At 36.5% G+C, this 22,113-nt stretch overlaps 1 protein-coding gene and 1 pseudogene across 10 annotated transcripts in view; both read right to left on the bottom strand.

The window, feature by feature from the left end:
- Positions 1-371: 371 nt before the first annotated feature.
- On the bottom strand, positions 372-2,761 carry LOC125095152 (septin-7-like; annotated as a pseudogene).
- A 3,153-nt stretch (positions 2,762-5,914) lies between these two features.
- MFF (mitochondrial fission factor) overlaps positions 5,915-22,113 on the bottom strand; it is a 31,400-nt gene continuing 15,201 nt past the window's right edge. For 2 of the 10 annotated variants that reach the window (XM_047721174.1, XM_047721176.1), the window contains 6 exons: positions 21,222-21,299; positions 17,773-17,931; positions 14,359-14,391; positions 12,731-12,790; positions 9,794-9,878; positions 5,915-6,770 (listed from right to left, as the gene is read on the bottom strand). In XM_047721174.1, the coding sequence (XP_047577130.1) occupies positions 6,639-6,770; positions 9,794-9,878; positions 12,731-12,790; positions 14,359-14,391; positions 17,773-17,931; positions 21,222-21,299 (547 nt within the window). In that variant the 3' untranslated portion in view covers positions 5,915-6,638. The remainder of the gene's footprint in view (positions 6,771-9,793; positions 9,879-12,730; positions 12,791-14,358; positions 14,392-17,772; positions 17,932-21,221; positions 21,300-22,113) is intronic. The other 8 variants (XM_047721177.1, XM_047721179.1, XM_047721178.1 and 5 more) reach the window with 6 other exon arrangements.

The following is a 22,113-nucleotide window of genomic DNA, read 5'->3' as shown; positions in this document are numbered from 1 at the left end:
CTTGATGATTACAGCTTTGTCATACAGCTTGAAGTCTGGAATTGTGATGCCACCAGCTTTGGTTTTCTTTTTCAACGTAATGGCTATTCGTGGTCTTTTCTGGTTCCATACAAATTTTATAATTGTTTATTCTATCTCTGAACAATGCTGGTATTATTTTGATAGGGATTACTTTGAACATGTAGATTGCTTTAGCATAGACATTTGAACAATATTTGCTCTTCCAATCCAGGAGCATGAAATGTTTTTCCATTTCTTTGTGTCTTCCTCATTTTCTTTCATAAGTGTTCTATAGTTGTCAGAGTACAGAGTAGCATTCCATTGTATCTTTCTCTCTATCCATCTATCCATCCATCCATCCATCCCACATCTTTTTTTTTTACATCACAATATTGTTTATTATGTGAATTTTTTACAATACAAACAAAAAAAAATACAGAAATGCAATATATGAATACAGCTAAATGCAGAATGGTGACTTTTTTCCTTTTCAAGAGACCATGATTCCCATTTCTAGTAAAATAAATAGACGGCACATAGGTAGAAATAGGTTGGTCATTAGCTTCACAATTTTGCCTAGAAATGATCTATAAATGCATTTTTCCCCCTGCTACTTACCATAAAGTGTAAAAAGGGAATTAAAGGAAAGTTTCCTTGTTGGTTTCTACCATATCAAAGATGCTATATTCTATTTTTAGCAGGGCCAATATATGGAAAATACCTAAATAAAATGTTATTAAAAAAATGAAGCAGTAATGAGATTCTGGCTAAAGAGTGCACTAAATGAGAATAACATATATTTAAAGAATCCAAAACAAACAAATAAACAAAAAAAGGTTGTTATAAAAAAGCTCTAGGTGCATTGTAAGCATATAGGATTTTTTTTTCCATGTGTATTTTTAAACAATGGAAGTGTCAAAAAAATAGGGTCAACTGTGTTAGACTAAATTACATTATTGTATACGCTGTACTGAATGGAACCTTTGTATTATAATTATCATAGAGAAGCATAGTTTGCATCATATTATGGCAATTTATCCTCAATGAATACCTTCCAGAGTCCTTTTATTTTGGAATATCCTGTAAACAATCAAACCACCAGAACATGATTGTACAACAGTAAAATGTTTTCTTGCATTAAATTGAAGACATCTGTTTAATAAAAAAAAACAAAAACCAAACCAAAACAAAAAAACAAAAACCAAAACAAAACAAAAAACAAAAAGAAAATGTAGGAAAGGTACTTAGAGCTGTTAGTTTCTAAGTACACAACACCCTAGACAATTCAAGGCATCTTAATCTCCATCAAGAACAAAAAAATAATAATTTTTGTCATGCTGTTAAATCCATCAGTAAGGATAAAACCGGTGCAAATTGGTCAAACGGATCCAACAAACACTGACGTCCAAGCTGGCATATTGGCAACTAATACGTAACTGGTGGTCAATAGAGGGTTTAAAAGATCTTCCCTTCCTTCTTGTTCTTTTCCAAGGTTCTGGAAGAGTTCTGTTGTTCTAAAATACATTATTGGGCTTCCCAGTTTGCTTTCTCATCTTCAAACTGATGACGTTTTTCCTCTAATTCTTTGTGCTGTGCTTCCAAATTCTTTTTCATTTGCTCATGGCGCCTTTGGAGCTCAGCTTATGAATCCTTCAGTTTTTGAACTTTTTCTTTGACCTTCATCTCAAACACCTGCTCCATCTCCATCTTCTTCATCTTAGCTACATGCTCCCTTCTTTCTTCTTCCATTTGTGCAAGAGGGCTCTTGGTAAGCTGCCCTTTATTCTTGTTATTATCAACTCCATTATAAGTCACAGCTGCCAGTTTTCTGCTCCATTAGTTCTCATAGTGGACATTATTAGTGACATCTTTCAAGTCCTGCATGTGTGTTCTTATCAACATATTTCTTAGAATTGTAAAATCACAATGTTCACCATTTTCAACTTCAGCAACACCCCAAGGATACTGCCTTCCTCTGACCCTTTTGCCATTAACTTCAATGATAGTATTACTACCTACCACAGCGAGAGGTAAACAGTCCTTTATCTTTTTAACAAGCTTATTTTCTTCTTCATCATCTGTCTCTGGAAATTCATATATTTTAATTTTATGTTCTTGGATTTCTTTCATTATCTGTTTTTTTTAAACTGTTGGCACTCCTCTGGAGTAAGTGTGTCTGCTTTGGCAATAAGTGGAATGATATTCACTTTTTCAGGCAAACACTTCATAAACTCAATATCCAATGTTTTAAGTCCATGTCCTGAAGGAGCAATGAAATATAAACAACACTGCACCCTGTTATCAGGCAGCTGACGTCTGTTCACTCGAGATTCTGCATTTAGGTAGTCCTCAAATTTACTATCAATGTAGTCAATAACAGGCTGCCAGCAATTACTATTATCCACGGCATCTCCAAATCCTGGGGTATCAACTATTGTGAGCAGCAACTGAACACCACCTTCTTTGATTAAAACTTTGGGTTGTTCCACCTGTACTGTCTTTTTTATTCTATGGGATGGACCTGGATACTCTGGAGAATACAAATCTGTGAGGAATAATGAGTTGATTCATGTTGACTTCCCGAGTCCAGATTCACCAACAACCATAAGAGTGAATTCAAACCCTCTCTTCACTGATTTTCTGTACACTTGATTTGGGAGATTTGCAAATCCCACATAGCCTTCAAGGTTCTTCTGTTGAGCTACCATGGTGCTGCTGTTGACGCTCCTCTCCTCAGCAGCAGTGGATCTTGCACTCCATCCCACATCTTCTTTATCCACTCATCAGTGACAGACATCTGGGCTCTTTCCATATTTTGGCTATTATGGACTTTGCTGCTATGTACACTGGGATGCAGCTGCCCCTTCAAATCACTATTTTGTATCCTTTGAATAAATACCTAGTAGTGCAATTGCTGGGTTGTAGGGTCTATCTTTAACTTTTTGAGGAACCTCTTTCTTGCTTCCAGTCCTTAGCAAGGTCTCTCTTCTGCCTAGTCCCCAGGTTTCACTCATCTCCTTTCTGACTAAGTCCTCTTTATCCTTCAGACTTCAACACAACCATCACGTTTTTCTGAGAGGCCTTCCCTAACCACCTAATGAAGATTTCCCTTAACTTTCTTCTTTAGCATTCTGCCATTGATAGTACTCATCACAATGGCCACAGCACTTCTATTTGTGCTTGTTTCCTAAATTTTACTCTCCCCCCATAAGACCATAAGCTCCATGAGTCCAGAGATATGTTTCTTTTATTCACTCCTGATATACTCGGTGCCAAATACAGTGCCTGATACAAAGTAGGGCAATAATAAATATTCTGTTAAATGAATTAACGAATCTTATCTTTTTTACTTAGCTTTTAGTGAGAGTCAATGCTTACTGAATGAATGCCAAACTGCTAATAGCCATAAAATTAAAACACAAGTGAAATGAACATGACTGCTCATGGACTTGACTGAACAATACAAGGGTCAGTGATGGTGCATCCAATCTTCTCATTGTCTTGGAAATGGGTGTGATGACCCTAGTTCTCCACAGGATCATGAAGAGACAGAAACTTAAGCCTCTCATGTCAGAGGGCAAAAGAGAGAATTGTTGGCAAAAGAGATTCAGCACAATTCAGCTGAAATGGCTGTTATTTCTTTGCTCTTTTAGTCTTGTGGAAATGATTGCCACAGATTAAATGCCTAAAGCCTAGGGGCCACCGGTGGTTCAGTATCTTTTGGGATGATGCCATCTCTGCTCTGGTACCTAAACTTACAAATGCATGTACGTACACACACACACAGTGTACATCTAGTAATTTACAAAGCTCACTGATCTTTTTTTCACTGCCACCCCCATGTTCAATCTTGTTTTGGAAACTTTACACTTTCATTTTTTTTTTTTTTTTTTGCTGTATCCACCATCTGAAACACTCTTCTCCCTATCCTTCAGCTTATATCTCAAGTTCTTCCTCCATAACAAAATCATTTTAATAATCCTCAAATTCTTTAACAAGCCTTCCCCTCTCCCTTCCACCCTCCTCCATCAATATGTCAGTTCCTTAAGGTCAGGGCTTGTGGCCTACCTGCTATAATTGCTCACTACAGAGGTCAGTGTGGTGTACACATGAATTTCTACTTATTGACACAACAACATATTGTAAGTAAACAGTGGTTACAGTAAATTAAGCCTTTTTGAACTTGGAGCCCAGACAAAGAGTTCAATTTCAATGTCAAACATAATTAAGAAGCTAGAAAACAGACATTCATAGAAGGAAGGAAAGCTCTCTTGCAAATATATTTTTCTAAAATTATCCCTCAAACTGTAAATAACCTGCTACTGTTTCAGTAAGTATTCCTAGAAATAGAGAAAAAAAAAACCACCTGTAGGTAGAGTTCTGTACTTAAGTCGTAGGACACTAGCCTGTTAGGTTGAGCACTGTATTACTGACCCTCCCTGTAAACTCTTCTCCCACTGTTCCCTGCCCCAGGAACCTTTTCTTCATTCTCTGCTTTTTGAAATCCTGTGTGTTTGTGTGTACATGCACGCAAATGTACTTAAAGGCTCAGCTCAAATATCTGCAAGTGTTTCTTAATCATCTGGACCAGGAATGAATTTGTTCCTCTCAACTCCAAAACCACTTTCTTACAATGATGAACAACTTCCAGGCAAGGGAGGCTGGTATAACAGAGCTTGGCTTTCAAGTGACAGAGTCACTTCTATTTTTATATCTGTGACAAGGCAAAGGCACGTTTCTTTATTATCCCCTTTTGGGTGGTAAGCTGATTTCCTAGTTACCCTTTCACCGAAGGTGTAGCCTTTTGGGGTCCCAGCTTCATGCAGGAATCTCCTGTCACAGCTAGTGTCCTGCCTAAAACATGGGACTGTATTCTCCTGCCCTCTGCACAGCCACTAAGGGAGAAAGTTTTAGGTCTCCAGAGTTTGGTAAAAATTAACAGGAGAAAACAGCTTTTGTATTTGCTTATCTCCTAGAATGCCTGTTTTATTTCATTTTTGGCCCTAGCAGAATCCTTTTCATGCCTGCCCAGCAAAAGAAATGTTAGTTTTATCCATCATTTTCATTTTTCAATTGGGAGGATCATTCAGAAATTACCTTGTAAGAAAATATATATATATGTGTGTGTGTGTGTGTGTGTATATATATATATATATATATATATATATATATATATGAAGCTAGAATTAATATAATCATATCATTAGGCTGTTATAAAAGGCAGAAGATTTTCATGGATAAAAAGAAAATATCCTCAAACTCATGTAAACTTTAGGAAGCAAAGACAGGAATCCGTCCTCCAAGTATTTTATTTTGGAAGGATAGGAGAGAAGCAAGAACAGAAACACTAAATCTACTTCTATCTAAGGAATTTCCCTCAACTGCCTTTCCTAACACTCACCACCTAGGTATTCAGATACTGAAGATATGTGGCAAATACTAAACCTAACTGAAGATATGTGGCAAATACTAACCTAACTTAAGATATGTGGCAAATACTAAACCTAACTAAAATTCTGTTTCTGAACACAAAATCGGGCCGGGGTTGGGGGGGGCGGTGGATAATTCTGAGAGCTAGAGCCTCCCAGGATTTGATTTCACTGGTACACTTAAAGTTCATGAGATATAGTATCTTAGCTAAATACTACAATGCAAAAAGCATACACAACTCCAGCTGTTTTCCTCCAAAGCACCTGACAGATACCACAACTTAGAAAACCACCTGTAATGCTACCAGCGCCTGCTGCTGTGGGGATGGAAATCGGAAAGGAAACACAGTAGGTTCTTGCTACCAGCCAAGTCATTAATTGCCTTATTTCCTTCTGAGACAAGAAGACTCGGGTTCATTAATGGTGATATGCTATGAAGTACAGCTCACACAACAATATGATGAAATAAAATTTTTCGACAAACATTGCTTTAGTTGACAGTTTATTAAATACACTACATTTGTACCTTATTCTGTAGTTTTTTAAATCATTCACACAGGGACTTAGTAAAAACATTCTTTATAGAAAACCATCTGCAAAACTAAAATAAAAATAAGTACGCACATTTTACACGCATATTAGGTAAACTGCTGGAAATGTTAGGAATTACTTTAGTGAAGGTGACTGGTAAACATGAAGTGCCTTGGCTTTATCAAATCTGACACCAGACCACGACTTCAGAAGTGTTAATGTTGAAACGTGGATGCAAAAGGGTCTATTAACAGAACTGTCCAATCTAACAGTGTTTGAGAAACTGGACAAAATAAAGTAATATTTTTCTTCTACAGATACTTTTCTAAATCCATTCCCTATGCACTCTCGCTCCCATTCAGAGAATAAATTGTGTGGGCTGATGAGGCAAAAATTCCTTTTAAAAAACAAACTAGAGCCTATTTACAAAACATGCAAAGGGAGAATTTTAAGTAGGTGTTTGTTACTGCAGATCTGCTTTAAGTGACTACAGCTGAGTGAGAGAACATACCTTGACTTCTGCAAGTATCAGTCCCTCCCCCCTCTTTTCTGGAAGAAATACATGTTCAGGGCATGGACTATAAAACGGCATACAATGCAAAGACAGAAACAAAGAAGTTTGTAAATGCTTTATATTTCCAGCTGTTGAGACATGAGTTTCGAGAGCTGAGGTTACCTCTAGCGGCGGAACCAGAGCCAGCTGTTAAGAAGCCAGAACGCTACAGTAATTGAATACATGACCATTTCTCTTTTAGCTCGCTCCTTGTTCTCCTCTTCTAGGAGCTGCAGACGTCTATTTAGTTTGATTATCTAAGTGAAAAACCGTGACAAAAGACAAAAGAGAAACTTTAATGCACAGAGCAATTAGGTTCTTAATAAAGCAGGATGACTTTCAAAAGAATTCTTATAAACAATGAACAGTTTCTTTGGGAGCAAAATAAACTATATGTAGAAAAAATGTTACCCATGACAGCTTAAATTCACAGATATAATCTTCTCCTTTTCCCTTCCCCAAATTTCTGAATCAGAAAAAGTGTATTTTCCTTCCTTCCCTGATTCAGTGTGGGCCAAGGAAACTGTTGCATACTGCATGCTATTCCAATCAAAAAGACCAAGTTTAAGTACACATTTAGGCAGGCCTAGCACAGCAGAAAGGATGGGGGGCTTCTGTTCCTTTCTAGAAGCTTCTGTCACCCAGCTTCAGTTGTTCATCTTTAACCTGCTTTAATTGCCTTCTCCATCCACTCTCTGAGTGACTGGGAGCATCTCATAAAATAACCTATTAGAGCAGGTCCTGTGCTCTGCCATTCAGACCCTTCAGAACTGAAAGGCTAATAACTCTCCAGCTGCTAGGAGTGTCACCTTGGCTGCTGGCCCTCACTGTCACAGCCCTGGGCTGAACGACTGCCTTGCCTACGCTTACGCTCCTTTACCGGGGCAGCAGCATGTATCCAACCAGATAGTGAAGAGATGAAAGGCCCAGCCCTTGTTCCAACTCTGAAGGGTCACCCCAGCTTCAGAGCTCTGCAGGAGGCTGGCCACAGTGTAGTACACAGAACAGTATAGTGTTCTGACTACACTGCAGCCCAACGTTTCCCTCTTGCCCAATCCCGCTTCCTTTCCTTCCCTTCGGACTCAGGAGCACTCCCCAGAAAATGCTCTATGTGCAAACCTTCATCCTAGAATCTGCTTTGTGGGGAGTCTAACCTGCAACACCTATGGAAAAACACATTATAAAAGCCAAAGGGATTATTAACATTATATTAGAGAGGTTGAAGGAAGAGTATTTTCATAATGCAGAATCCTTAGCATTTCAAGGACTGAGGACTCCAAACTGGGGGTGTGGGGTGGGTGGGGCCAGGAATGGGAGTCTGTGGGCAGAACCAGACGTAGAGGTGCAGAGATAACCATTTTAACAACCTGAAAAAGTACTTCACTTTTGATCAGTGCTGAGCAATGACTTTTCTCCCAGAGCCAATTCAGTTAAAAAAAGAAAAGAAAAGAAAAAAGGGAGCGTGTAAAGACTACCTTCTCCCAACCATTTGTAATGAGAAGTGCTTATTTGGTCCCATGGGATATAAAGTTCTTACACTAAGCAATCCACTTTATTGCCAATGAAAATAATTGGCATTGATCTTGAGTCATTTAAATATTTTCATCTAGGCTCATCTGAGAAGTATCAATACCAAGGCAGCTTTTGAATATTCCACTCTGGTCATGGATCACATTTTGCGTCTCGGAGCCAGATGGCCCACGAGTCCCTCGTCCCTAGACTAGACTCAGTGAAGCACAACTTGTTGGGTCCTTGGCAATAGGGCAAGGACAGCTACAGAAGCATAGCTTCCAATGTCGCCAGGGTCACAAATGTGAATTCTGCAGAATCTCCTTGGGACTCCGTTTTGTTACTGATCTCAGAAACTCATAGTTTCCCAGCTGGCTTTCTACTACTTTTAAATTCTCAAAAATATGTGTGATTTGTTTATAATGACTGTATCTTTGTCCTCTACTCGTTCACCTCTAAGCTAAGGATTGAGAAGATGTTGAAACTTTGAGGCTCTTATTACACTTTCAGGAAGGCAAGGTTGTTGGTGTAATGGTGAATTTAATGACAAATGCCAAAGAAATGCCCTTCCTTCAATAGGCAAGGTATAAATCAGTATAAGAAAATATGTACAAAATTATAATACAGCATTCTTTTTTTTTTTTTTTTTTTTTGAGAAAGATTTTATTTATTTGACAGAGGGAGAGAGAGAGAGATCACAAGTAGGCAGGCAGAGAGAAAGGTGAGGAAGCAGGCTCCCTGCTGAGCAGGGAGCCCGATGCAGGGCTCGATCCCAGGACCCTGATATCATGACCTGAGCTGAAGGCAGGGGCTTAACCCACTGAGCCACCCAGGCACCCCAGCCTTCTTTGTTTTAATAAGTGACACTCAAAATAAAGTATTATTTGCTTCATATTAGCCTTTTATTATATTAAATCTTTAAAATGATATTTATTCTTATGCTAAAATATTTAGTTTCTTCATCTTAGAAATACTTTATTCATTCACTCCTCCTCTACATCTACTTGGCACAGACACAATTACAACACTGAGCCCGCCTTCCTCACATGTGTGTGTCTGTGTGATTCTAGAGGCTGAGGCACTCATAGTAAAAATGTGTGTATGCAACTATAGTTCCAATATAGGACTTTTCATAGAACACAAGAACTGTGTTTATAAGGACACTGTGCAAAATGGAAGCAGTGATTTCCAAAATGGAATTCTCAGAGTAACACAGGTTCCCAAAGTGATTGTTACAAATTTCAAAAGTCAAACAATTTATGACTATACCAATTTGCTAAAATGCCAAGATTCTTTGTTATTGGCCAGAATTACACCAATCCATCCTGGTAATACTGTTTTATGCTGACCAAAACATGTAAATGGGGGTTTAACATATCTTTAATCAAAATGGAAAAGTCAGGGCCTCTAGGTAGCTCAGATGGTTAAGCGTCTCCCTCAGTCAGTTAACCTTAGGTCATGATCTCAGGGTCATGAGATCGGGCTCTGCATCGATCTCTGGCCTCAGCAAGGAGTCTGCTAAAGTTTCTCTCTCCCATGCCCTCCACCCCATGCTTGCTGTCACTTGCTCGCTCTCTCTCTAAAACAAATAGATAAATAAATCTTTTTTTAAATGGAAAAGTCAATTATGGCTTATTAAACAGCATGACAAATAAAATATTTCAGTTCATGGGTTCCACAGGAGAGAAAATGATAACATCTTAAAAACTTATCATTTAAAGTATTGTAGGACTGTACTTTAGGATTATATCTTATCTGGTACATTAAATACCTGTCGTCTTAATGAAGCTGCATCTACAACAGTCATGTCGTCTGAAGTTCCTTCAATTGTTGTATCTATATGTGACATGCCATGCCTAGCAGATGAGAAATAAAAATACATTTTAGTATTAGAATAGAATTAAGAGTATCTGGTAAGTCATGTCATGTGTTCGGTAATGTTCAAAGAACTGTTCAAAAGACTGATATTTCACAATATGAATTACTAAAATATCTTACCATCTGAATGGGTACCAACAAAAGAAACCAGAGGAAAAAGCAAAAGTATTTTGAGCAATGACTTAAGAGCTGCCACTCTAGGATATAACAATGCGGAATTCTTCCACACACTCATGTCTTTATGTACTCCCGCAGGAGTCCCTGCTGAGACTCACTGGCAGGGAACACAAAGTAAACGAACTCTAGCTAAAAAAAAAAAGATATCTTTTTTTCTTATTTCTCCTCCTCTTCTTATTGCCTTTTCTCTTGCCATTTCTACCCTTTATTTACTTGTTATTACCTATCTCGACCGTGTCTCCCACAGGAGGAATTATAAAATCGCCTGAGTACATCCTGTTACTATGTTCAGATCCAGAATTGGTTCAATGATAAATCATTAAGAGGCTGTGTATAAAATAATACTGGAAAGCCACTAAGAACAACTCCAGAGAAAGCACATTAAGAAATACTTCTTTTGCAAATACAGTTACTTCTAAAAGAGCACTGCTTTTTAAATGCATGACAATAAACCTCTAAGAAACACATACACACAAATGCTGTTCTTCCCCTTTGCCTGGATTTCCACTTCTTAAGCTTATTTTAATTAACGGCTTAACCGAGATATAATTTACATACCATACAATTCACCTCACATGTTTATATTCTCAGTATTTTAATCCTGTATGGTTATTTCAGTGCAATGGCATAGTAACTTTCCTGAATGAGCAGAATATAAATAAACTGAATTAAAAAGTAATGTTTTTGTAATCCACAGAGAGTTGACACATGGATCATATCTAATCTTAGAAAGATCTAATCTTTCTAGCAAGTCTCCATTACAAAAAGCACATTACCACACAAAGGGGTATAAGGAGAATTACAGTTTCATCCAGACATGTTAAAGACAAGTATTCAGAAAATCCTTTGGTTTCATATGCTGTTGAAACTTTAATAAAGTAGGTGAAACAGAATTTTTATAACTTTCCAGTGTGCTCCCAGCCAGTGTCGTCATCCTGAACACAGAATGTTCACTGTAGGTGTAGGTGATAACTACAGGTGCTCCAGTTTCAAGGACTGATGGTGTGCACTGACTCTAGATAACACAGAACAATCTCTAAACGTTCCTTTTATTGCGAAAGGAACTTGCTTTCCCATTTAACCGCTCCTTTCTTCACTATAAGAGTAAATATTCTGAAGACTGAGAGCAACTGCATCGGTGAGGTGAGCTGAGCGAGCAGATGTTGGGACTATGGGTTTATATAAATATCGGAGTTCATTATTCTTTTAAACAATAAGAATCATTAAAAGATTAGGGGAGAAAACAGGAGTTGAAGATTCCTTTTCTTTATACCTGGTCTTCAAAATAAAACTTTTCTATTTCCCTGAGATTACCTATGAGAAATAAGCCGGGGGGGGCGGTAGGAAGCAATGGCTTCAAAGGTAAAGGGACCTAGGCTGAACGTACAGAAGGAAGTGTAAGTGACAGGGATTACTCAATTTAAATCCTGAACTAAGATGTTAAACATCTGTAAAGGAAATCTTTATTTGCAAAGAAATCTAGGGACATGGCCAAAGGCTTTATACCTATGTAACTCAAAGTACAACCAAAAAAAAAAAAAAAAAAAAAAAAAAAAAAAATTAAGGTGTGTCTTAAACTAAAAGCTGTATTTATCAGAAGTAAAAACTAAGAAATGTTAAGTCAGATCACAGACCTGAAAGTTCTTTCACAGAAAGAGAAAAGGATCACAAACCTAAGTTCTAACTCCGGGGAAATATTCAAGGGTAAACTTACAATGGATTGGATTAATACTGTGAAAGAAACCAGTCAGCAGAGTAGTAAGGGACCACTAAGGAACTTGGTTTCAATTCCTCTAAGCTAAATTCAGTATTATTAAGAAACTGATGTTTCCCTCTTCTCTTGACAGATTCCTCTCGTCATAGAAATGATGCTGACAGTTTTAAATCTACTGCAACAGATCATACATTTCTGCTTAAAATAAGCAAAATTATCTCTGAAAAAAATGACAGTAACGGTATTTATGAATACCAACCAAATTTCTTTTCCCCAGAAGATGGGAAATAGGGATCTGGGTACTTTAGAACCCTAAGGATTCCTATGTGTCATTCTATCTGTCCTCATGCATGACAGGAAGAAATAATTACTAAGGCTAAGAAGTATGTCTGAAAGAGCTAAAAGAGCAAAAATAAGAGGGAAGAGCTTAAATTAACAATGACAAAAACTCTTCAAACTAAATTTCTTTTTTAAACATTGAACTTCCTAGACTGGGAATGCTGATTTCCCCCAATTTAAGATGACACCTTACACAAAGGTTTCTCCATACACTGCAAATGACACTACAAGCAATTAACAACTAAAAAGGAAATGGTAGACAGAACCCAGGGCAACACTTAAAATGAAGCACATAAAATAAGATTTGACCTGACTTTTTCTGTGTTTCAGCATGATCGTCTATAAGCTCCTAAAACTATATTTAAATATCTCAGATGTTCCCAAGACACCATAACTGTCAAGCATTTTTCTTCATCTTGTAGTAGACAAAGGTCATGAATGACTAGGCTTGCTGTTCTCAGAGAAAAGCAGGTTGTACTCAGAGAGGAAATCTGTAGAAGTTCAAGCTACAATATAAAGGCCTACTACATGCATTATGTCCTGCAAAATACAATTTCAGTCAACTATTTACCCTGATAATTACAAAGTCTCAAAATTTACCTGACGTTGTCATGATGAGGATTAGAAGTGGCGGCAGCAGACCCACCACGCAACACAGGTCTAAGGCAGGTTTTTGCGGGAGAAGGCACAAGACAGAATCAGGAAACAGAGAAGTAATAAAATAAAAGCAAAAACAAGACAAAAAAGTGTCAAATAGGATTATATTGTATGTTGTGATACAATATAATATCTTTCAAATACTTTAAAAATCTTTGTATTACATGGCCTCCATTTTGATTTTCATAAATTTAACGTTTCACCACGGGTTAAAAAACAAAAGGAATAGATCTTGTGTGACAAGATAGCATGCACATTAAAAAAATTTTCTTTGGTGCCTATTATTTTAATTTATGAAATTCAAGACAGAGGACAACCCTGTTTAAAAGGTCTAATTTCTCTTTTCTAGTTGGAAAAAGAAAATCACTAGCTACTTTGGAAGCAAGTCAACAACTGGTTAGTAGCACGGCATGATCGTGGTTGCTCGTCTGGTAACAATAGCCCTGTCTCAAAAACTGAACATTTCAAGTAACTCCCATTTCCCACAATTCCTTCCCTCCCGCCTCAATCATGTGATTTACACCCGATATCTCAATGTAGCTGTGTCTCATTCAAACCTCAGCCCTCGAGAGCAAAGCTGCTAGTCTTGGTTCTGGAGCTGAGACAGTCCCAAGCACAGGCTCTGAGGGCCACGCTAGGGCACATTACAGAAGTACAACTGAATGTGGGAGTCTCATCTTGAGACAACCAGGAGTGACATACAGGGCAGCTGGGAATGAAGACTTAAGGTGCACTGGAAAACTTTGTGGGGATTTTCAGGTTTTAGTACATACTTTGGGTCTAGAGGACAGTTAGTTCTCTACCTAGGTAAGCAGAGTAACCTTTTCACTAAATTTCATCTTTAAAAATCAGAAAACAAAAGCTCTCTGTGGTTGCTGGTCAAGTCCGCAAAAAGTAATCAGCAACATTTACCAGCCAGAGAAAGGAGGCTGAACTATAGGGTCCCTATAAGGATTTTAAGAATTATTACCTTCTATTTTAAATGTCTCATTCTCTAAATATTGATGAGGTCTTTGCCTGTACTGAAGTATCAAGGCAATACTTAATTATGGTAAACATTTAATACCAAACGAACTAGATTTTTCTGTAAGTTGGTATAGCTGCAGAATTTTGGCTACATACAATACAAATCATTGTTTTCTGTCGAGTTAATTCATACAAAAAAATGTTAATGTTTAGCTTGTACTTTCCTAAAGGCATTATTGGTGCTTAAAGAAATTTCTGGGGCTCAGAGGATAAGAGATTCAGAGACTGTTGGGGGAGACATGTTAGACTTCTATCGTGCTGGGTAAATAAAGAACAGTGAGAAATCACATATGCTTGAAACAGGCTTTTGAATTGTCCCATCCTACTCATATATTCACTCTGTGGCATAGGAAAACTTACTTCACTACAGTCCTGTGTTAGACTGATAGGAGAATCATCAACTAAATGAAGCCCCTGCTGGGTGTTACCTAAAGCTCTTCTTAAAAAATTCACACTGGTATGTTCAAATGGATCTGCCATATTCAACATATTCCACCACAGAGATTTCCCTTTTATAATGCAGAGCCAGAAAATAATACAGTTACCTTTCACAACGTATTTCATTTTGTCTTCTCACACTGGCAATTGACACATATAATATAAAAGTAAATTAGACAGGTATTTGGCAAAATTAGAAACTTCATTCAAGTACCACTTTCTACCATAAGTATGATTTAATACATTAAAAAAATCTTTTTAAGTTTGATGTTTGACAATAATGTTTTGTAATTTAAGCAGCAAAAGGGAGAGATCCAAGGCTCTCCAAGTTCTCGCATTAACTTGTATATTAACATTTTTAGTAAATAAATGCTCTGACTTAATAAAGTATGTGTTTCTTCACTAAAAAAACCCAGACACCACTATGGTGAATAAACAGTAATATATTTATATGCATACTTTCAAAAATATCAATTATTAACACAATGGTTTCGTATTCTATTCGAAGCTAATATAATCTGCTTGAGAAAAACTATATAAAAATAATCAAGTTCCTTCTAAAAATAATACTTAAACATGCTAAGGATGACTAATCTGTTGATATTTAAATAATGTTCTTACATGAGAATTAAGTTTCTTTTTTAAAATGTTAATATTTTGCTTTAGAGAATGAGATATGGAGTTCTAGCAGATGTCAGGAGACATGCACATCTCCAGGTCAGCCAAGGACTAAATTATATCAGCATAACAGCATTTAAATTTTTGATACATCAATTTTCCAAATGCACAGCACTGACCTGTGTAAATAAACTTTTCTAAGATGTATAAAGGATTTAGCTTTGTCTCCATGTGGAGCTTGGTTTTAGATCAAGGAAGTTCCCATAAGAAGGGAAAACAAAAATATAGTACATAAACCTTCCCACAGTGTTCCCTGAAGTGTCAACTAAAAATTGTTCTTCCATCAGGCAACTGTGAATCCACATTTTTTAATGATAATAAAGCAGGCAGGACGTTTTTTTCTTTCTTCCTGCCAAATAATTCTAGCTTAATTTAACTGTACCTAATGTGAGGACAGAAGACCAAAGATAGGATATTGCATTAACATAACCGCCAAGAATAATAAAATAGGAAAGAAAAAAATGATATACAGAGCAAGGAACATAAAAGCACTTAAAACTTTATAAGCAATATTGTTTTAATAATCATGCAAATAGAACATTATCCAAATTTCACATTCCTACTTCTTATATCTGCAAAGTCATGCCAGACAGTTCCCTTATAGAAATAAAAACTGATTTGGTACTTACAATTCTGATTAAATCTTGCTCAACATTTAGATCATAAGAAATTTAAATATAATCATGAAAAAAAAAAAGAAACAAAAGGAACCCTTTCAATAATGAAAGCATTCAGTAAGACTAATAGAATCTAACCATTTAGGCTCCAAGGTAACAACTAATGGTATGTATCCAGGAGCAAAGAATTATTAATACAATTACTTCATGAATTAAAAAAATCTCTTTTAAGTGAACAAGAAGAGATCATTCCTTTTCAGAGAATGGATTTTAAAGCCATCAATTCATTATAATTAAAAAATGAAGAAAACTTCATTTAGGGCTCAAAACAGGTTTTCATAATAAAAGAATACAAAGTAAATTCTACATTAGTAAGATTTCTGATTTTGTATTTCTTAACTTGAAGCAAAATTCTTTTCCATGATGGAGAAGGGCTGTTTTGTGAAGTCGTAATTATTTAATCTATATCAAATTTATAAATATCTTTCTCATTCAGATATTTTCAGTGTAACAGCATTTGATATGACATAATTTGACCTCATAATCTGGTCTCTTCTAAGGACCTACTGTAATTAAAAAGTGAAAGAGGATACCTGGTGAAGAATAAAGCTATTTTAAGGTGGGAGAAGAAAACAGGCCTCTGGGAAGATCAGTTCTTAAGTGCCAGGTACTTTATATTCAGTATTGTTTGAAAGCATCGGCCATGACCCTAAATTGAGGCCATCGTTACCTGTATCTTAAATAAAGATGGTGGGGGCGGGGAGGAAGAGTCTTCACAAGAATCTAGAAAACTAGGTAATATTATTATTACCCCTCTATCTCTTTTTTGAATAGATGAAGAAAATGAGGCCCAAAGAAGCTAATAAGTAATTTGTCCAAGGCCCTCATGTAGCTAGCTGTTCAGTGGGGCGGATCATGATGAATCTGACTGGCCCCCTGAATCCATGCTCTTTCTTCTGAACCATGCTGCTTCTTATAGGATGCAAATACTCTAAGACAGTCCTCCAAACCCATGGGGAGGGGAATGCAGATGTATACACACATGCATACATATACATGAATGCACATATACATACACGCATATATAATTTTTCCTTGCTATGAACTTTCTGTTTTAAGATCTTTCTGGTGCAGCTTTAAGTTCTGGGGCCCAAATGGATAGCACTGCATTAACCCTGGGAAGGCTTAGAAACACCAGTCAATGGTACTGACAAGTGTTCATGAAGTACGGTAAAACCTCTGAGGCTTGTATGAGGTTCAAAAGCACTCACCAAGAAAGTTTGTTCAGAGCGAGCCATAAGACATATCAACTCCCAAGGCACGAAACAAGGTTTCCTGGAAGGGCCAGCTGAACTTACTGGGTATTCTTTAAAAGTTAAGTCTTCTAAAATGACCATAAAAATTCAAACAGTGACTCATAGAGTTATGACATAAAATGTTTAGAGTTGAAATGAAACTGCCTATACCTTTCCCACACTATGCCAAAAAGCTCCCCAAATTTTATCTTTTAAAAATACTATGTAGTAAAGAATCAAGGGCCAAAAAAAAAAAAAAAATCTATATCTATATCTACATCTATATCTGAAATACAGGCAAAAAAGAATTTGCATGAGCAGGTCCAAGTATACTACTCATGATTTCACTTGGGGATGTTCAAAAGTGAGAAAAGTTATCAATACTGAAAAATGTCAGTATTATCAAAAAGATAATAGCACTTGAGGTTTTCAGTACAGGCCTAAGAAATCCGTAGCTAAGAGGAAAGTAAAAGAGTGTCCTGGCAGCTACACTGATACTGTCTTTTCAGATTTGCTTCATTAATCCAACCATATTAATATCATAATTGATTCGATCAAAAGACTTACTAAAGAAAATCAGTGTGCTTCAGTCCAACATCCTACACAGTCCAACAGTAGGCCTCTGCATATTCCAATGGAGTCAAGTACTTAGGAGAAGTCAACGAAACCTTCGAAAAAAATCATCATACTTCGTGTATATAGTTATTAACTGAATACTCTCCCTGACTAAAGAGAAACTAACAGAATCTTGTGAAATGTGAATTTTGGACAATAATTCCAAATTAAAAGAAAGCAAAGCAAGTTGTTTTAAACCACTGCATCTTGGAAAGAGATGAAGGTGCAAACACAAAAGGAAGACACCACAGTCCACTAACAAGGAGCCAAAAAAAATATGCATTACAGCTAGCAAGAGTCACTGATGGCCAATCACCTGCGATTTTCATCCAGCACATCCAAGATCTGCTGGTAAGCCCTACGGGTGGAAGACTGGATAAGCGACAAAATGCCTCGAGCAGAGGAAAGATTAGCTCCGTCTTCAGGTAACATTTGGGGAGGACAGACCCGAACCTGTTGTGGCGATGGTGTCACACTGTTTACACAGCACAGCAAATGAAGAGAAAAACACTCAAGTCAGATATTTATAAAACTTCAGCTGATCAGTTTCCCCAAACACTTAATATTTTAAGGACTATCTTAGTTTTCTTGTCCCTTTTCCCACCCTTCACTTTCCCCTATGAAAACAGTCAAACCAAACAAGTTAATAAACATATTAAATTGTTTAAAAAAAAACAGCTACAATGCAACACCTGTGACTGTATAGCCTTACACATCAAATTAAACAAACCAAATATGAAAAAACAACTTTGGAGCAGGAAGAGAACTACAGCAAGGCAAGCAGCAGTGGGTTCAACCCCGAGCTTTGGAGAAGCAGCATTCATTACTTGATGTATGTAATCCGATCCAGTCAATCAAACCCCTAACAACCAACACTGCACTGTGACTTATGGATGGTGAGAAGATTAAGACAGAGAGTTCTAGTATACAGGTGTCAGAGTTCAAACACGTGAATCAAAATGATTCCATGAAAATGCCATTGCAAATACTTCACAAAGACAAGGAAGCAAGCTGAGTTTACGATGCGTAAATTAAAAATGATTTAAAGTTTCACAAAGCTGTAACAAAAGCATTTTGATAGCTTAATTATATTAAAGCATATGGTCTCTAGCTAAATGACTAAAACATAAAACTACTCCCAATTCTGTGCAGAGAGTGAACAGAGAGGCAAGAAAGTTCTTAAATTATCCAGATGGATGTTAAACAACCATTTCTGGGCTTCTTGGTGACATAATCTTAATCATTCTTTCCTGTGTAAGCTGAGAGTCACAATTTCTTTGGCTCCATTGCCAGTGCTTCATAAAAGCTGAACATATTTGAATGAAGCAATTTTACAGTTCTAACATAAACTCTGGAGCTTGGTGTATTTTCAGAGAGCAGTTTAATGTTAGGGCATGATCAGTTGTGTGAGGTACTTAAGTGATACCAGGACTTGGCCATCTGGTTTGTTACATTAAGAGGCTTTGTTGCAATAAAAGGACCATGACCCTGGGATGTGGGCTCAATGCTTTTTCTCAGTGTCAGTGTAAAAACGCCTTATGCTAAAACTCATCCTTGTGTACTTCATCCAAAAGAATGAAAGTGGAACAGATAGTGAACAACTGAAAAGAGAAAAATCTTTCATTTTGACTTGTGTAATCTTTTCTAACTCAACATGCATTTTGTTTGAAACCACAACATAAATGGGATCATTTTTGAAAGGACAGCTGACATCTAATATTGTTCCCGGAGTCCCCAGAACATTAAAAACAAAATCCACAATTTTGTAACTTTGAAAGTCTTGATGATTCAAAGAAGTATTATAAATAAGAAAGCCATGTTTTCCAAAGACTATTTAGAAGAAAAAAATCTAAGCTATAACTTGGCATATTGAGAAATTAATTTGTCAGGGCTAATTCACCACAGGAATTTGGCCTGTTGTTGTCAAGATAAATGCAAAATTTTGGGTGCTCATGGATGATTACCCTAAGTGTCTGTCCAGAGATTCTGTAATATATATAAGCCAATTTATCAACTGACCCATGATACATGGCCAAACCCATATTGAATCCAAGATGCATCCAAGAAGAGTAAATCTGGGATACAAAGTCTAGGTACTAGCCTTGTACTCAGCCCTCTCTTTAGGGAGCACAGGGAAAACCTGAGCTTCTTGCTCTTTGTGAGAGAGCAGACTGAATTCATGTTAGAAAAGTGTCACCAGAAGCAGGAATAAGAAGGCCAGTTCTATAACTATAAACAAACAATCTAACTTACACTCTCTTGATAGAGCTGGCAACAAACTTGGCTTTACTTAAATTGTAAAAGACTCACCAGTACAATATTCTGATATAATTGAAGTTTTTTTTGTCTTTGCATTTTGGGGCTTATATCAAACATCTGGCACATCAATCTGCATCAGTAAATACATTAGCTAAACACTAATATATTAAAGACTATAATAATCAATATTTAGAATTATAATCTTGGAGCAACAATGTCAATAAACTAAATCCAAATTCACGACAGAAGTTTGACGGATTTTTGTCCACTAAAAATTACAGAAGGGTTACTTCCTTCGAGAGAAATAACTTTGTTAGAAACAAGTAAAAGGAACTATTTATTTAACGTTCTAAAAGTACAAGTATCTCCTATCTGTACACAGAAAATCAGGTGGCCATTTATAAATTAGTCAAGCAAAAACAGAATAACTGCAAAAAATTCTTAGGAAGGAATGCACAGAAGGTTGAGTTTGAAAACAGTCTATAAGATCTCTGCTGATTCTAAGATTCTATGCATGATGATATGAAAATTGGAATATGATAACAAATGAAAAAACCTACATGATCTTCAATTATAACTTAATAAGAAAAAACATTTATATAGAAGGATAAAAGATGAAATTAAGTCCTTATCAATACTAGTAAAGACATTTATTTCATCAAAGACCAAAATCAAAAGCATATTTGGATTTCTGGTAGTTTCTCAAAAGAAGTTAAAGTTCCAAAGATTAGTAAGAACTTTAACTTACTTTTCAGTATTTATTTGATAATCCTTCATAAACACCAAAAATAGAACAGGAACTATTTTTAAAACTGCTAACCACTTTGGGCAGTATATGTATAGATAAAATGTCCTTGACTAACATTTCCATCTATAGTTGAACCAAATGATTAAATTACAAATGACCAAAATTACCATAATTAGAAGTAATAAATACTTTAGCAACTTTTTTTCTTTTTAAAGCTTTAAGTGGTCTTGCAGGTGTTTTTTTACGAATAAATTTAAGAACAACAACAAAAAAGCAAGCCCATTTTAGCAATCAGCCTGACTGGCATTAACTGTGGAAGGAAACAAGTGTTTAGGATTTTTATCTCTGTCTACTCTGTCTACACACAACCCAGGTGTACTGACTTTAGTTTTGACAAGCGAATTATTGTGAAAAGCAAAAAAGTAAACATACTGCCAAGGCACTGGGATTATTAAAGCAAATGTTATAATATTAGTAATTAAATAGAAATGTACTTTGATAATAAATTGATCCAAGTAATGTTATAAAACAGCAAAATGTCTATCTTTTCCTTTTACAAAAGATTAGGAAATTTTGAAGAAAGTGCTCATGTTTACTGTTATCATTTCATCAGTAATAGATCTACCTCATGCTTATAAGAAATCTTACTACATGAATGTTAAGTAAACAACACTAGCCAATGTGAGAACTAAAATTTAAATGAAAATTTATTTGGCATAACTATGTCATTATTAAAAGATCAGGCCAAAGTCAAGTACCTCTTTCCCCAAGGGTTTTCACAGGAACAATGTTTCTCAAACTGTGAGGGTATAACCTCTTTGGTGAGGCTCCAACCTCTTCCAAAAACAGTAAAAGTAAAATCATGAAAAGGGGGAGAAAAAATTTTCATGGAAACACAAATTTTGTACCATTTCTCTTGAAAACATTTAAATTTTAATTATTTATTTGACAGAGATAGAGACACACACAGAGAGAGAGAGGGACAGACAGAGAGCACAAGCAGGGGGAGCTGCAGGCAGAGCGGGGGGTGAAGCAGGCTCTCCACAGAGCAGGGAGCCTGATGTGGGGCTCAATCCCAGGACCTTGGGATCATGGCCTGAGCCGAAGGCAGATGCTTAACCAACCACCCAGGTGCCCCATTTCTCTTGAAATTTTAAATACGAAACCTTAATTTTTTGCCATTATCTGAGGCAATTCCCTGGTTCCTAGAAACACATTAAGAGGAAAATCAGCTTCTGTGGCTCAAGAACTGCTGCGGCTACTGAATTCCTATACAGCAGGCTAAAATAGCCCCACAAGAGGTCAGTCACTCCCACACCTTGTTCCATCGCACTTACAGAAAGAACTGGTTTAAATGATCTCAAAACATTCTTCTAAGCATTTTAATCTATGGAATTAAGAAAAAAAAAACCTTAATGACAAATCACTCTTAAACCCCGTTGTCCTTCTGGATGAAAATAAGGAAAGAAAAGATAGTGTGCTAAAATTGAAAAAAACCTGGTTAAGTTGAATCTATAGAGAACTAATATACCAACCAAAGCAAAATAAAGAAAATAAAAAAGGATGCATGGTCCTTATGTGGAAATTATTCCATTTTACTTTACTGCTACACTCCAACTCACACGTATCTTCCTTAATTGGTCTAGCTTT

This window comes from Lutra lutra, chromosome 3, assembly GCF_902655055.1.
Source record: "Lutra lutra chromosome 3, mLutLut1.2, whole genome shotgun sequence".
Classification (NCBI taxonomy): domain Eukaryota; kingdom Metazoa; phylum Chordata; class Mammalia; order Carnivora; family Mustelidae; genus Lutra; species Lutra lutra.
The sequence above is the reverse complement of the archived record's forward strand: the minus strand, read 5'-3'. Positions and strand labels throughout refer to the sequence as shown.